The sequence below is a fragment of the Chionomys nivalis genome, chromosome X, assembly GCF_950005125.1.
Source record: "Chionomys nivalis chromosome X, mChiNiv1.1, whole genome shotgun sequence".
In the NCBI taxonomy this organism is placed as follows: Eukaryota; Metazoa; Chordata; class Mammalia; order Rodentia; family Cricetidae; genus Chionomys; species Chionomys nivalis.
In genome coordinates, this window is record NC_080112.1 from 98725941 (window position 1) to 98743540 (window position 17600).

Consider the following 17600-nt stretch of genomic DNA (forward strand, 5'->3'; position numbering starts at 1 on the left):
AAGTGTATCTGTGTGAGGGTACTGGATCCTCTGGAACTGGAGTTACAGACAATTGTGAGCTGCCATGTGGTGCTGGGAATCGAACCTGTTAACACTGGATGAACAGCCAGTGCTCTTAACCACTGAGCCATCTTTTCAGCCCTAAGTATGTGGTGTTATTGGCACTATTACTGTAAGCAGTGTTGTGTTACATACTTTAATACTCTGTTCATAAGGTGTCAGCAAATGTGTTCTGCAGGCGGTCTTTGTGATTTATCTTTGAACTGTTATGAATCAATTAGTTTGCACCATTTCAAATTTTGTATTTTTTCAAATTATCTTTATTAATTCCATATTCACTTTTTGTGACTTGAGAAGATACCAAATATGATTTGTCTGTGGCCCCTCATTAGGATCACTGAAGAATCAATTTCTACTTGCAGATAATCAACATTCTGGAAGTGTTAGGATTTTGTGTGTGTATGTGCGCACATGAGTGTGTGCATTTACTTAACTTATTCATTCATTCATTCATTCATTCACTCATTTGAGACAGGGTCTCACTGTGTAGCACAGGCTGTCCTAGAAATCACTATGTAGATCAAGCTAAACTCTTTCACAGACAGCTGTTGGGGTATATTATTTTCAGGTGTGTGTAACTTTTGTTTACGTTGCGTTTGTTTAACTCTGTAAGGCTGTGCTACCTTGCCTGTCTAAAACACCTGACGATTCTAATAAAGAGCCAATAGCGAGGCAGGAGCAAGGATAGTCAGGGCTGGCAGACAGAGAAACGAGGAAGAGGAGCAAGAGAACAAGGAGAGGAGGACATCAGGGGCCAATCGTCTAGTCAGTCAAGGTATATAGAAATAGAGAAAGATAAAAATCCCAGAGGCAAAAAGGTACTTGGGATAATTTAAGAAAAGCTGGCAAGAAACAGGCCAAGCTAAGGCTGGTCTTTCATAAATAACAAAAAGCCTCGTGTGTGTGATTTACTTGGGAGCAGGGTGGCTGCTATCCTGCAAAAGCCAAAAGAGTAAAATATCACACAATAGACAGGTATTCATCTGCCTTTGCCTTCCAGGCACTGGGATCAAAGGTGTGTGCCACCATGTTCATTCGCATTTAGGATTGTTATAGTTGTTTTTAGAAAAGTTTGTAGGGACATAGCCCCACGTTGGGCGCCAAAATGTGGCGGCGCAAACATCCCCTCTCCCAACAGAGTTTGCCCTCAGGGTTGGGGACATCTTTTAGTGGTTGGTTTAGGGTTGAGGGGATGGGGTAATATTTTTTTGAAAAAAAAAAGAAGAAGAGGAAGAAGAAGGGGGATTAACTGGTTTTTTGGGATGATTGGTATTTGTGAATTACTGTTTATAGAAAATTGTATTGGTACTGTTTCTTGTATATTGATATATTGAATATTAAATGTGAGTGTTCCTACCTCTATTTTTGTATGAGTATGCTTATAACTTTGTCTATATTGTATTGATACATCTACCATATTACATTGTACATTTCTACCTCTGATACTATGACATTGTTTACAGTTGAAGATCATTGTCTTCATATATTGCACAGTTGTTTATTCTTTTAGTCTTCAAGTTAGATAGGTATTGAGAATTATATGTTTGTCATATTTATTTTTAAGTTAATCAGGTCTTTTAGTTACATAGAGATTATATTTAGTATAGATAGTATGATCTTCAGCCTTTTCAAGAGCTGTATAAAATGGCCTTTAATCTAACCTAAAATTTCTGTGCCAACGAGACACAATTACTCCTGGCAACACCACTCTACTCCCGAGAGAACGTTGAGCACCAAAGACACTCCACTGGGAGCTTGTCTTCTTGGCAGAACTGGCCTTTGGGTTAAGAAAAGCCCATACCTCAACTTCTGACAAAGATACAGACTATCCCTAAGTGGATGAAACAGGATTGTCTTATCCTGCCAAGACAGGGTAGGATAGTTCTAAGAATGGTATGCCAGTTATGTTAGGCCTTAGCCAAAGTTGGTTGACTCAACATTGCAAACGAGACTTTGGGTGATTGCCCAGGTAGTCAGTTGTCTCTGTCAATTGTTGCACATTTTGGATATCTCTCGATTGTTAAGTAATATTTATTCCCTTCTCAGATCTTTGACGGAGTTGAAGACTATATAATTGTAGTTACTCTCTATGTTATTTAGACTCCTTGAGATAGAATGTTTAGCAAAAGTTTTGTTCTCAATATTGTTTGTTATATTTATTATTTGTTATTATTGTATATAGTTGTATTTGGTTTGGTTCTATCTTATTTAGACAAAAGGGGGAGATGTAGGGACATAGCCCCACCCATTGGGGGCGTGTTCGCCTCGGGCTAATGTTTACGGATAAATCTGCCGGGCGTGAGCCCAGCAGCCCCTTTTCTTTTGCTCCGCTTTTCCAGTGCTCCGCGGGAACCTGTGGTCCTGTAAGTCTATTTCCTTATTAAAGCTGTATATATCTATATAATCTGTCTGCATTCATTTGCGCCGCCACAAAAGTTTACATCTGAAAATTATTCATCAGCTGACATGTTGTTAAATTGCTAAGTTTTACACTAACTAGTTTGGGTATTCAAATTATTCTATGTCAAAAACATGTGTAACAACAGATGTCAGTAAACGGAAGCACTGTGTCTCCACGTGGTCAGACAAATCCAGAAACGTTAGAGCGACGTCTCCACAAGGAAAATGCACAGCGCATACAGGTGCTATCCGCCCTATCGCAGAGAAGGCTGCACAGGGCGGCTCTCCCGCTGATCACGCAGTGTGGCTTCATCCCTCTTGCATACCACTCCCATCCCTCCCCTGTCTTCTGAAACATCTCCACTGTCTCCACACCCTCCCTCATCTCGCCCTCCTCAGGCCTGTCTCTGTGCAGTGCCCAGTCACCTTCCACCAAAAGGAATCAAATCATGACAATTCCATAACTCTCTTTCCACACTGATCATAGAATCCAAAGGTCATACACAGCTGAAAGGACACATATCTTCCTTTCTGTCCTATCCCCAAGCAGTGTCCACATTGTCTTCAAGGCTCTGGCCACTGGCCTTGTCCTCTGCTCTTAGAGCCACTGTTCTCCATGGGGGCAAGCACACCCACAACATGGCTTGTACACGGCCTTGCATCTTTTTGTCATTCAGGACTCAGATCACATGCTAACTTCTGAAACCTTTGAGGGTAACATCACATACCACAATGCCCGTCTCAACTACTTCCTATACTTTTTATGATCTTTAAAGCACAAATAATACATGGAATTGCTCTGATTACTGATTTCTTCTGCTTACTGACAGTTTGCCTATCTAGCATGATATACAAGGACCCGTGCTAGTTTCTCAGGGCAGGAACCTGGTGCTCACAAAAGAGGCCAGTATGTGAATATCTGGATAAATATACATGAAGGAATTGATGCATATGTGACATGCCATGTAACACACTGGTATTTACGGGAGTAACAAGAGAACACGGTATGGAATTAAGCACTCTGTGACTCCATATCCTGGAAGACAGAATATCAAACCCACTAGCAATACGTTTTAACATGGACAGTCATCAGAAAGAAGTGGCTATGCCACACCCCACTTCCCAGGGTTTGATTCAGTGTCTGTTATGGACCAGATATCTACCATTTTAATAAGCACTCCCTGCTAATGTGATCCAGTAATGCATGGCCCATTCGGGGAAATCGTCTGATGGGGATGGCTTCCATTTCAGTCCTGGTCATTTAAAGGGACCCCTGCAGGGTTCAATCATCTAGGGAGTCTATGAATGCCATTGTTCCACAGTGTGCTGCTATTGCTGCTACCTGCTTAACAGGATGTGTTCCTACAAGGCATCACAGATCCGCTGCTGGTCACACGGATGGGAAGAGAAAAGGAAATGACTCACCTGATGAATTCCACATAATCTTATAACTCTTGCTCAGGTTACAGGCTGACAAGACCACACCACACTTGGTTCTTCTCCAGGAGCTGGTTCTGCAGGGAGAGTTTGCAGTTTTCTCCCTGTTCTACTAGAAGGCAGAGTAAGGGGAGAGAAAGCTCATGGAGAGGGGAGGAAGGCAGATGAGAACGCTCATGCACTCTACTGTACTGAATATAGGGATGGAGTAGTCTGTCTGCATCCAGTCAAGTCAAAGATGTGCAGTGACATCTTCCTCTTTGTTCATCTCACAGACCTTTCACACACACACACTGGTGGCACTTATGACTCTCACATACTGGAAACAAGGGCATATGTCAGCTTCTTGTCAACCTTCTGCGTCTTCTCTCTGCAGTCCTCCTGTTCTTCTCATAGAAGAGACCTGACATTGATAGACAGAGGACACAAAGTGTCACTGACAAGAAGCATTTGCTGGTGACTTTCTTCCAGGGGTGGTCAGATAATCCAGAATTCTAGGCAGATAACAAATGAAGAGCAGGTCCACTTGAATGTGTGTCCTCACACGAGCACGTTATGGGATAATTTAAGCATCACAATATATAATGATGACAAAGGAGTACTCCTTTGAAAATGGGTGTTTCTAAGCAGACACAAACGTATGAGTGAATACATTAACAAGCAAAAGAGAAAGAAGTGAAACTTTACTCAAAGACAAGCAATGCTTGTAGACTAGTAACTGCACAGGGAGGTAGGTACCAGAGCAACACTTAGCAGGTGTCATGATAATAATCAACATGGCAAGAACCATCCATAAAACACCCACTCTGTACACAGTCCACAGCAGACACTGTTAAAATATGCGTGACTGATGGGAAAACAACAGGGAAACACACGAGTACTAACCTTGTCCTTTTTGTGTTCGAAAATTATATTAGATGTTATGAAAATGACTATCTAAATATTCTTGATAATACGAACCTTACTGGAGTTACACATACACACCTAAATCTTCACAGGAATCCCCTTCTTTCTCTCTACACGTGATATCAACACCTCCATGATGGAGCTGGCTGGGAGGTAAAGGACTATCTCTATGATTCCAAAGATTCCATTTGGGCAAACGTTTGGCATGTGGCTGCCTTAGAAAATTTCCCCCAAAGTGGGTGTTGGGCATTTCTTTCTTTTATCATAATTAGCTAAATTACTTGCAACTTCAAAGTACTGGAATTGAAACACAAGCAAGTATATATATATGTTAGCACCAAGGACATTTTCATTATAGAGAAAGAAACCTAACATTTCAACCTAAAAGAGAGCTTCTCTTAAAATCTACCCACAGACAGCTGACCACAGTGAAATGTGTGGAAGTTGAAATTTAAAATCCCTGTCACTGAAGATAGCATCAGGAAATATGAAATAATTAGGAAAACTCTGCCCGCTTCTCTGTAGTGCCTAGACACTAAATGGGACAAACCATTGCTGAGGGAGAGTAAAGATGTATAGATTCATCGACTGTGGTGATATTTTGTTTGTTCCATGATAATAAAACTTGCATAAGGATCAGTGTGTTCAGAGAGCCACTAGTTAGCCATAGAGGACAGTGAGTGTTGGCACTCACCTTTCCCAACACTCAAGAATCAGAACTCTGTGAGTTCAAGGCCATCCTGGGCTATATTAGATTGATCCAGTCTAAAAGAGAAACAGAGTCAGGCAGTGGTGGCTCACATCTTTCATCAAAGTGCTTTGGTGTCACACACCGTTAGTCCCAGCACTAGGGAGGTGGAGACTGAAAGGGATATGGCTGGGCCAAGAGAGGAATATAAGGTGGGAGGAGATAGGAGATCCAGGCATTCAGTCTGAGGTCTTGTAGAGACAGGATACTTCATTTGGTCTGAGAATATCATAGAGGAAAGAACTAGAGGCTGGCTGCTCCTTTCTGCTGATCTTTCACCTTTCACCCCCTAATATCTGACACCATATTTTATTATTAAGACCAGTTAGAGTTCACGATGCAATCATATTCATGCAATGGAAGATACAGGAGTCTGCTCTCCTCAAACAGAGCTATAGTTTCAGTGCAATACCAAACAACTCAACAGACTTTACATAAACTAAAGGCTGAGTCTGAAAGTAACAGTGATTATGACGAACCCCAGCTTGAAAACAACCTTGAAAAGGAACAAACTTGGAGGATGAACACCTGACTTCCAAACTCCTTATAAACCTAGAGAAATGAAGGCAGTGTCCCTGATTGGTAATGACAATAAGACAGAAAAGAATATGAAGGGGACAGAAGAGTCACACATGTGCGAGGGGACACCTTTAGCAAAGACACAAAGACACTCAGAGAAGCAGGCATATGCTCTTCACCGAGTTTTTCTGGGACTCCCTGTAGTGGAAGGTAGGTACAGCCCAGCACTGTGACCAGCAGCCTGAGGTAGACCCTCTCCCTTTGATGACCTTGACCCTGGTGAAGCTGGATCGATGATTAGGCTGCAGAAAAGAATTTCAGGAAAAACCAGGATGAAGCAAACCTTGTGAGCTTATTAATCCTTTGGACAGTAGCTCACATAGAATAGGGATAGCTCATGCATGAAGTACTGAGTGTGGACTAAAGAGAGTCTTGAGATTAGGTGTCAGTACAAAGGGTGTGTGAGGAGGGCAGGAGAGTGAGAAATGTGAAGATTTTTATGGCTCTCAAAGTTACATTGTTTTAAAATTACATGTAAGAATACTTTGAGTCTTTAAATGGGTTCTGTTTTCCCATTAGGAATAATATACATTACATTATTTAAAAGTCAAAAATGAAAAAAATAATCTTTTGAAATGTTTTTATCCCTTTTAAAATTTCTTTTAGTAAATTAAATTGTAAGGTGAATATGTGATTCTACAAGTATACTTGTCGTAAGTAAGCACAATTAATTAATTAATTTTTATTTGTTTAATGTTTTTCCACAGGGAAGTCTGTGCACCACATGAGTGAGTACCTACTGGCCACGGAGGGCACCAGAGTTTGAGATCTTTCGGAACTGGAGTTACAGACAGTTGTGAACCATCGGGTAGGTGCTGAGTATCAACCCTGGATCCTCTGGAAGACATCCAGTGATTATAAAACATGAGCCATCTCTTCAGGCCCTAGTTTATTTTTTGTTATTTTAAAACTTTTTTTGAGATGTCTTAGGAAAAGCTGCCTTATATCTGTAGATCATTTCAGCTCTATCAGTTGGGTTGAGGTTTCTTGACTGTCAGTTACAAAAATACAAACTAGATTACAGGGTGAGGAGCTGTGTATTCCCCTCTCATAGCCCCTTCAATGCCCTGTCCTTCTGTCTTATTGTGGGACAAGTGGATGTCCCCATGCACAAATATAAATATAGACAAGTTGTATATCGCAGGATACAAAAGTCAATTCAGAATGAACAAATGATCTACACAGGACTAGAGAGACATCTCTGAGGTTAAGCGTGCCTTTGGCTATTGCAGAGGACCTGACGTTAGTTTCCAGCATCCATATGGTGCTCCACAGTCGCCTAGAACTCCCGATCCAGAGGAATTGGCAGTCTTTCCTGGTCTCAGTGGACATCTGCACTCATATGCACATATGGCACACACAGACATACAGGCAAACACTCAGTAAGTAATAAAAATAAATCTAACACATAATTGATCCAAAATACAACCTCAACATGAATCTTGTAGCAGAAAACAATTGAATGTTCAGGTTCATGAATTGCAGACAAACTTCTTAGATGCAACAAACCCCCTTTCATTAAATGAAAAACTGGATAGTTAAGAATTCCATAAAGTGAGAAAATGTCCACTCTTCCAAATATATGATAGAAACATATTTTTCCTACCTGGGAAAATGAATGTTGGAAATTGTGTATTAGATGACAGTCTTCTTGTTTCCAGAATACAGAAAACCTCAAAAAGAGCCACTAAGAAAATAGACAATTCAGGAACTAAAACTTGGCCAGAATGGTGAGTAGATGCTCCATTAAGAGAAACATACAGCATCAACATGCTTAACACTTAGGGAAGAGAGAGAGGTGACTCTGAGGGGACTCTCGACACCCCCACAAATATTCAAAAATAAAGAGTTTTCATATGGAGACCTGGCAAATTTATGAACGATGACTCTCCCATACCCACTGCTGGTGGCCATGGAAAACAGGACATAGACTTGGAAAAATCTTTCCCAGTTTATTGATATGATAATTGTCATATGGCCATCACATCCCCAAATATATTACCTGGAGAAAGAGGACATATATTCTTTTAAAGACTTATTTATTTCAGTTCACACCAGCTTTATATACAAGACATTGAAATAGAAAACAACCTAAATAATAGCCAACTGATAAAGACATTCAATTCCCAAAACCGGCATGGCAGTCCCAACTATCTGTAACTTCAGTGCAAAGGGATCCAATACCCTCTCTTGGCCTCCATGGACACCAGGCATGCATGTGATCCTTATATCTATATGTAGGCAAACATATACACATAAAATAAAACTAAATTATAAAACTTGTAGTGTAGCTATACATTGCTACAGCATTAATATTAAGAATGAACAATTATCACTGGCAACAAAATAGATAAATTTAAACATATGTGCACGATGAATGAAGACCAGATGTCTCTAAACTCTGGTTCTATTCTAACACATTGCAGTGTATACAAATTGGTTGATAATGGCAGATTGTTGTATTTTCCTGAAGACAGGGTAAGGCAGTGGTTGGGACTGAGAACCTGAGTAACATAGAAATGAAACCTTCTGGATTGGTAAATAATAATGAAACTTGGACCTACCTGAGTATAAGAAGATGTCTATTGAAAGTAGAAAAATACTAATTACATTTAATATTTGGTGACTTGGACTTCAGAGATGGCCCATGGTTAAGAGGACTTGCTGCTCTTACAGAAGACCTGGGCTGGGTTCTCAGCACTCACTTGGTGGCCCACAATGGAGTGCATATCTGTTTCTAGGGGAAACAACACCCCTTTCTGTCCAAAGCAGCACACCCTGATCCTGAAACCAGAGCAAAGAAACATACACTGACCCTGAGACTAGAATCAATTCACAGCCCTGAAACCAGAGACAAAAGGTTAAAAAGGACAGGTGAAAGAAACACAGCCTGTCCTGATTCCAGAGACCAACATGTAAAAAAGGCTAATGAAAGAAACACACACTTCCACCAACCAATCCGGAAAAAAACTAACCAATCTCTCAGGTAAAACCAACCAATCCCTGAGGCAGAAAACCAGCTGATGACTGAGCATGAAACCAACCTGTACCTGTTCAGTTGGGAGCTGCCTTTCCCACTCTTCCAGGGGCAGCCACCTCCTGGATTCCTCTCTCTTAGTGAATCTCTTGAATGAGGCTTGGGTGAGACCTTCTTTGCCTAAGAAGAACAGAGAAACAAAGACTTTAACTGGAGCCGAGCAGAGGAGAGGGGAGCAGAACTGGAAAAGCTTCTCCTAGCAGAGCAGAGTTGTTACTCTTCTGAGGATCTAAGCAGAGCTATAACAACTTGGCTGGGGAAACCCTCCCCTACCAGAGCAGAGCTGTTAATTTGGGGAAAACTTTCCCTGAAGCAGGGCTGTGAGCTCCTAAGCTTAAGGTGACTTTGTGGTATTCCTTGGCTTCCGACTGCCAGGATCCCTTTCCATCTGAGCAGTAATGCTTACGATATACACACAATTTTTAAAACATTGCAGTCATTGGGTGCCGGGAACATATCCCCAGGCTGCCTGATACCATTCTGTTCAGGCAGGTGCCAGTCACCCACAGGCCAGCCTGCATTGTCAAAGCCTGGGCTGGCGGGAAGACATTCACAGGCCTACCCGGTACTTCAAGGGGGTGAGCAAATGTGTGGTGGAGAAATGGGAGAGAAGGAGCAGCAGCTATGAAAAGAGATGTAATGGAGGACGTGAAGGCGGTGAGGAACAGGCTGAGGTGGGTGGTCTTCTTACCACTCCAACCATCAGGACTCAGGCCGTTGTTAAGTGACATTTCTGGGTCTACATTAACATCCATGGTCCATGCTGCCACCAAAGGGCACACAGAAGCCTGGAGTCTGGGCTGCGTCTTGTGGCCTTGTTGGTCTCCGAGGGCTGTGCTGTCACTGGAGTGTCCCTGATCTGAGAGACCCGAGCTGCCAACCAGAGCCACGGTGTTGTCCAAGTCTGAGCTGTTGTCAAGGGTCTTGTCTGGCTCTGTGGCCCTACAGAGGCCAGGGTCTGAGCTCATGTCCATGGTTCCTGTCAGCACTGAAGGTCATGTGGTTGCCAGAGTTCTGGACCACCACCTGGGGCCATGCTGGTGTCTGAGTGTCATGGGCGGAGACCTCAGGGGCCTGCACTGCCGCTGTTCTATTAATATAGTTTCTGTGTCGTTATTCAGGTCTGGGTGGCTGGGAAACCACAGTGCAGTCTGTTCACAAGAACTGGCGCTGATGACATGGCCACAGGACAGCTGCTCTGCCCCTAGCCTGAGGGCGGCATCCCGAGTGGCCTGGACTGACAAACTCAGCTACATCCCAGGCCCATATTCAGGGCCTTGGGTTGGTCCATCCTAACATCTCCCCCATCTATAATCAGCTGGAACTCGTGAAGGGACAGGTCCTCTGGAAAGATACCTGCATGATCTCCATTATGGTGGACCGGGAATGTCTGAGAAGAGTTTTTGTGAGGGTGTACTGACGATGGTGTACCAGAAATAGGGCCCTCAAATTAGACCAAAGACTCATTGGAATGAATGTTTGCAAAAAGAGCTGATTGGACAAAATGGTATAGTGTGTGATCACCAAGGATCCCAATACCACTAAGATGAATGAACAGATGTGTTGGACAGAGGGTAAAGATTGAGGAGCAAAGAGGTTGGTAGTTTGTTTGGGTTTAGGTTTTTGTTTGTTTTGCATTGGTTTTAGCTGTTTCTTCTTTTGTTGGGTGAAGGGCAGATATGGGGGTACCTCAAAATGAACAGATTTGGGGGTATGATGTGAAATTCACAAAGGATCTATAAAGATATTACATTGAAATTGTAATAAACAGAATTTGTCAAAGTACATTGCTAAGTATTAGGCACCAGACTGGTGCCCAGAGAAAAGTCTCTGTTAAAATCTAGAAAAGTTTGTGTTACAATCCCAGAGAACCTAGACAACAATGAAGACCTTAAGAGAGACATACATGGATCTAATCTAATGAGAAGTAGAAAAAGACAAAATCTCCTGAGAAAATTGGGAGCATGGGGACCATGGGAGTAGGTAGAAGGGGAGGGGAGAAGAGAAAAATGTAGAGCTCTATAAAATCAATAAAAAAGAAAATTTTGTGTTAAAATCAGATTATTTGCATGCCAGTCAAACCAAAGGAGTCTTTTCTCATCCCTCTGAGACTTTCAAGCATACCACAGATGATGGTTTAAGAGGTCATTATCATGGAAGATCCCAGAGATTTGTGGATGAGCCATTCTCATTCCCTTTCACAGAGCTGGGAGTTGGGTGAGAGCAGGCACTGATGTCTATTTGCCACAAACACCCTACCTTTTCTCAGAAAATGGCTCCTGGACACCATGGACCAGGACAGTACACGCTTGTGTATCCAGACGTCATCGACGTCTTTCTCCCTGAGGAGATGAAGCAGCACCTTTTGGCTTGGGTCTGAGCGTTTTGTCTTCCCGTGTCCATGGGGGTCAGTACCCACTGCAGGGCACACATTCTCATCTTAGTCCAAATATTGGGGGTGGGGAACCTCTGCTGTCTTTGTCATATCACCTCGTGTACCATAAATGTCATCTCGGTAGCCTTAATGACATCAGGTTTCTATGACCACCACCTGGCACAAGCTGCATATAGAGATGCCCTAGCCCACCCTCCCTGTGCCCTAGATTTTCTGAGAGCAAAATGGCTTCGAAGACCTTTGGGCTGTGTGGGAACGCACCCTGAAAGAAAGCAGGTCTAAGTAGGGCTGGAGGGATGTCTCAGGGGTTAAAGTGCACTGTGCCACTGTGGAGGACGTGAGTGGCTTACAATTTTCTGTGACTCTAGATCCAGGGGAACCAGTGTCCTCTCCTGGCCACCATGGGCATGTGCATTCATGTGCACACATTTCACATACAAATACACTCCATTCTCATGATGTAAAATAAAAATAAGTCTAAAACTGAATAATCAATCTAAATAGACAGTCTAAATAGTTTACTTAAATACCGTCAAGCTCAGGAACATGGATTCAAAACAAACTTCTTACCCAGACCCAGAAAGACAAATGTAATATATACTCTCTCTTAAGTGACTTTTAGACATAAAGCAAAGAAAAACCAGCCTACAGTCCATTACTCCAGACTACATAGACAAGAAAGAGGACCATAAGAGAGACATTCATGGATTTACATAGGAAGGAGAAAAAGACAAGAACTCCTGAGAAAACTTGGAGTGTGGGGGGGTCACAGGAGAGGAGGAAGGAGAGAGGGTAGGAAGGTAGGAGAGTGGAGTAAAATGTATAGGCCAATAAAAACAATAAAAACCAAACTTCTTAGATATAACAAACCTCTTTTCATAAGTTGAGAAGCTTGTTGTTAGGACGTCCATCAAGTGTCAGTTGTATGCTCTTCCAAGTAATGGTTGATAAATGAAGACAATGCCCTGCTAGGGAAACACAAGTTTGAAAACCATGCACCAGATTAAGGAATCCTTGCATCTAGGATACAGAACATCTCACAGACATCATTAAGGTAAGTGCTATTATGTGTGTTAATGTAATAGAACAAAGATGATTCTAAATGACCAAGCCTACTGATTTCTTAATAAATGTAAATGTATATGAATTTATCAAGCAAAGAAAATACTTTTCAGGTTGCCTATTAAGATAAAATCTTAAACTACTGCCTTTCAAAGACTAGATCAATTAAGTGTTATCTGAACACTTAGAAATGAACAAAAACATAGTAGCCAATTACAAATAAAAGACAAGCTGAGATAAAAATTCTGATATTAAAGAAAGATTATAATCAACATGCAATTAAGAGATATTTTGAATCCCACAATAATTCTATGAGCTCAACTTTAGTGGCAAAATGTTACTTTTTAAAGAATATACCAGTCATGTAGCAAATTTTTCTTTGAAAAATGTTATGGCTAATTTTGGTTGTGAACTTGCCTACATCTGAAATCAACTAAAACTCAAGCATCTGGGCACTCCTGTGAGAGATTTTCTTGACTGGATCATTTGAGGTGAGAATATTCACCCTAATCTGGGCAACACCTCTGTTGGAATACCACATCAAAGGAGTGGAAGAGGAAAGCTTTTGCTTTTGTGTGCTCTCATTCTTATCAGTAAGGTCATCTACCCTACTTCTGAGGCATCCCTTTGCTGGAGTTAGAACCTACATTTTTGGGACTCCAATATTGACTGAAGACCAGTAGCAGGTCCCTAAGAATCCTCTAGATCTCCAGTGCCACACTGAGACTGCTGAGACATCCAGTCTTGTTGACTTGAACAACTACCATTTATGGCTTTTCTGCCAGACAGAGTCATTGTTGGATTAGCTGGACCACAGTCTACCAATTATATTCCTTTAGAGCAGTGGTTCTCAACCTTTGAGTTTGACCCCTTTCACAGGGATCAGATAAGACCATAGACAACCACAGATATTTACATTGTGATCCATAAAAATAGCAAAATTCAGTTATGAGTAGCAATTAAATAATTTTGTAGTCGTAGGTCACCACAATGTGACGAACTGGATTAAAGGGTCACAGCATCGGGAAGACTGAACCACTGCTTTAGTGAGATCTGACTAATGCAACAGGTAAGGAAAAGCTCAGGAACAATAGTAGATTGTAACACACTGCTTCCGATGCAACAATAATCATATGGGAAATAATACATTGAAAAGATTTATGAAAGCTAATTTTCCTGCAGATCCTATATGCAGCTCTATGAATTTCTGAAACCTGATAGAATACAACCTACCCACTCTCCAGATGAATATGGAACATTCGCCAACACTAAATTCACACGAGGCTGTTAAATTTGTACACAAATGCATTTACAGATTAAAATGTTGCAATTTCCAGATAGTTCAATTGGTAAAAGTGAGGCACATGTAATCCTGCCTGCCTGCTGAGTTCAATTCCCAAGACCCATGGAGGTGGAAGGAGGGAACCAATAATCACAAATTGTTTTTCATAGGCAGACATGCACCTTGGAACTGGTTCTCTGAAAGGTACACACAAACACACACACACAATTTTTAAAATCCAGACAATTGGTCACCATGACAGCTGCTTACAGATCTACAGTACTAAGTACACCAACGTGTGTGTGTGTATGTGTGTGTGTGCTTGTGTGATCATAGGCTGGGAAATACCATAGTACAAGAGAGGAGGCCAGAGAACAATTATTTGGAGCCGGTTCTCTTCTTCAACCTTTTGAGGCAGGGTTCTCTAATTTCTGCTGCATACAATGTGAACTCCAGGGTCCCTGGACCACGAGCTTTCACCAGTTCAAATGTTTATACCTCCCATGTTGCTGTAGGAATCCTGGGATTACAGATGTCAGCACCACACCTGGCTTTTACATGGGTTCTGAGATCCAAACTCAGATCATCAATCTTGCTTCGAAGCAAGCACTTTTCCTTACTGAGTCACCTGCAAGTTAAAACAGCAAACAAACAAACAACAACAACAAAACCATTTACCCAGCTCCTTACCTTTTTTTGGAATTATAAATCAAAAGTGTCACTTTCCTTTTTCTTTTCCTTTTTTCTTTTTCCAGACCCCAGTCAAAACCCTAAGCCTGCCCGCCCTGACACTGTGGACATCTCACTCTTTGGGGGAAGACCCTTGTTCTGCATGTGCTACATGTCCAATGCAGCGGCTTGCTAAATCTTCCTTCTTTCTGGGACCTTAACTCAAAGACAATGACTTTCTCTACCTCTCTAGTCCATTTCCTCCCTCTGGACAGCCACCAAAACTTGCAGTTTGCCTAAATTTTGTGATTTTTTTGTTGGAAAGTAATAAGACCATTCTTGAGCTTAAAAGAAAAACCAAATTGTTTTCTAAGTAAAATAAAATAATATTTAAGCGTCAGTGTAGAAATGAAGGGGTTAGAAAATTAAAGTGCAAAATGAGTGGGGTAGGGTGTGACCAGAAACTCAACACTAAAGAAAAGGAGGAAGATCATGAAAATTCCAGTCCAGCCTGCTCTACATAGTGAGTTCCAGGCCAGCTAGAAATATATGTCAAAACAAAACCAAGCCACAGAAGAATATATACATAAAGGAAGGGATAAAGCGTACTCAAGTGTGCTGGATAGTTTTATATCAACTTGAAACAATCTGGAGTCCTCAGCCAGGAGTAAGCCTCAACTGAGAAAATGCCTTCATAAGATCAGGCTGTAGGCAGCTTCATAGACATTTTCTTAAGAGTGACTGATGGAGGGTGGTCCTGGTTCTATGAGAAACCAGTCTGAACAAGCCCTGTGACCAATCCAGTAAGCAGCACCCCTCCATGACTTCTGTACCAGTTCCTGCCTCCCGGTGACCGCTCTATTGAAGTTCTTGTCCTGACTAACTGTAATGAGCATGGAAGCAGATTCCTCTGAATGAATAAATAAAGGGGAATCTGTAGTGTAGATAGAGCAGGAAATTTATAGAATAAGAATGAATGTAACTTGGTGTAATGTAAAAGCATTTCTTCTTGTGTGTGGTGTGTAAAATTACTAAGGTGAAATATTAAGAGAACATTTGCCTGCTTGAAGGCTGCCACACCCATCTGGTCCTGCCAGATGTGGGGGCTGCACCCAGCAACCGTGGTAACCAAATAATCTTGCCACACAAGAGGGACCCCCACCCTTCTGTGGCCAGTCGATACTGATAACCTAGGACATCTGGTTATTGGAAGGATCAAACGAGGGGCAATTTCAAACTGACTTAAAAGAGGTAGCTGAGGCAGGATGGTTATCTCACTTCTCACAATGGCTCTGGCACCAGGCCTCCGTGGAAAGAGAGATCCTCCTAGCCTGCCTCCCGAAAAGCAGCAATATTAAATACCTTGCCTAAACATTTAATGCTCTGTCTCCCGAGTACAGAGCTTCGTCTCACGAAAACAGATATTTAACGCCTTGCATCCCGAATGCAAATCCTCATTCCATGAGAGTGGACATTGAAGGTCTGTCCCCCGAGAACAGACTATATGATCTGCCTTTCAGAGCGCTTTGCCATCCCGAGAGCAAAGCCTCATCTTCGAGAGTAGAGAACTAAAAGCCTTGTCTCCCGAGACTCGGTCACCCTAATAGCCGAGTCCAAGGCCCTACCAGATACCAGCCTGGAACATCAGAACCTTATCTCCCGAGTGCAGACTACAGGGTCAAGAGTTAATCTTCGCTACCCAGCCCACAGCACGGACAAGAGCCCAGCCTGAAGAAATTCAAAAAGCCCTTTTTAAGCCAGGGAATACCAGGTCGTATGATGCTATTTCATGTGTGTATGAGAGGTTAAGAGAAAAGCATAGACGTGTTAATACATAAATTTAGTGTTTGAAATGTTAAGAGATATTTTATGGATAATTGATAAGATTAGGAAATATTAATGGATAAGTTAAGGTTAAGAAGCATTTTATAAATAATTAATGGATAAGTTAAGGTTAAGGAGTGTTTTATAGATAAGTAATGGATAAGTTGTATTAAGGTTTTAGATAAGTAATGGATAAGTTGTATTAAGGTTAAGAAGTATTTTATAGATAAGTGATAAGTTAGATTAAAGTTATGAATTGGTTTTATGTATTAGGTTTAGTAGGATTAATAATTGTGATATTGAATTGCCTGTGTGTTGCCCATCATCAATCCCCCATGCCTATTAAGATTGTAAACCCCATTGATGCATTGGATATTGAAGTTGCTAGTAAAGAATCATCATAAAAACAATTCCCTTGCTTGGTCTGGTTACTCATCACTCTCTGGGGAGAAGGGCACAAAGTCCTCATAGATATTACTCGAAAAGAACCTGGAGCTGAAGTTCCCCAGCTCGTAACACTAACTTTATGGTGAGCAGTGCTGTGGAAGTGAAGACAAATCAACCCTTTCCTCCCCAACTTGCTTTTGGCCATGGCGTCTTTCACAGCAGTAGAAACCCTGGCTAACCCGAAAAGAGAAAAATATTCCAAGAATGGTGAACTCTTGGCATCCATAAATGTAGGAGAAGACCCACGTTTTTAAGAAGCTCAGTAAAACAAAGCAGACTCAGTAAGGATAAAAGACCCAAGTTTTCTCTCAGATATCGAATCTAGAGTTGAATTCGTTTATGAGAATAGCTGAGTGTGGTCATGCTTGCATGTCATGAAACAGAAAACAGACTACAAGGAGAAGAACATGGGCTTAAAAGAGGGCGGAAAAGAGAGGACAGTGAAATATGTGGGCCATGAAAGCAGAACATGCAAACTACTTGTGCATGGGAACAAAAAGAGAAAAAGATATGTCTAAAACAATGTTGAGTAAACCAGGTAGCATATGAACCCAAGAAATACATGAAATGATTGATATAGTCAAACTTCAGAAAATAAAAACAAAAAACCTTGAAATCACGTTGAAGAAATTCTGTTTCTTGTAGAATAAAAAGACAAAAAGACAACCACGTAATTATAATGAGGCATGTAGTCCAAGGGATAAAGCACAATATTTATTAAAGTCCTAAAAAAGAAGCAATTATCAAATCGGAA

At 41.5% G+C, this 17600-nt stretch overlaps 1 protein-coding gene across 20 annotated transcripts in view; it reads right to left on the minus strand.

Moving 5' to 3' along the window:
* LOC130867412 (protein LSM14 homolog A-like) overlaps positions 1-17600 on the minus strand; it is a 59355-nt gene that overhangs the window by 20179 nt on the left and 21576 nt on the right. For 9 of the 20 annotated variants that reach the window (XM_057759400.1, XM_057759399.1, XM_057759388.1 and 6 more), the window contains 5 exons: positions 14405-14534; positions 12433-12527; positions 9181-9287; positions 4218-8914; positions 3886-4006 (listed from right to left, as the gene is read on the minus strand). In XM_057759400.1, coding sequence (XP_057615383.1) covers positions 3886-4006; positions 4218-4232 — 136 coding nt within the window. In that variant the 5' untranslated portion in view covers positions 4233-8914; positions 9181-9287; positions 12433-12527; positions 14405-14534. Of the gene's footprint in view, positions 1-3885; positions 4010-4217; positions 8915-9174; positions 9288-12432; positions 12531-14404; positions 14535-17600 lie in introns of all 20 variants that reach the window. The other 11 variants (XM_057759394.1, XM_057759393.1, XM_057759391.1 and 8 more) reach the window with 11 other exon arrangements.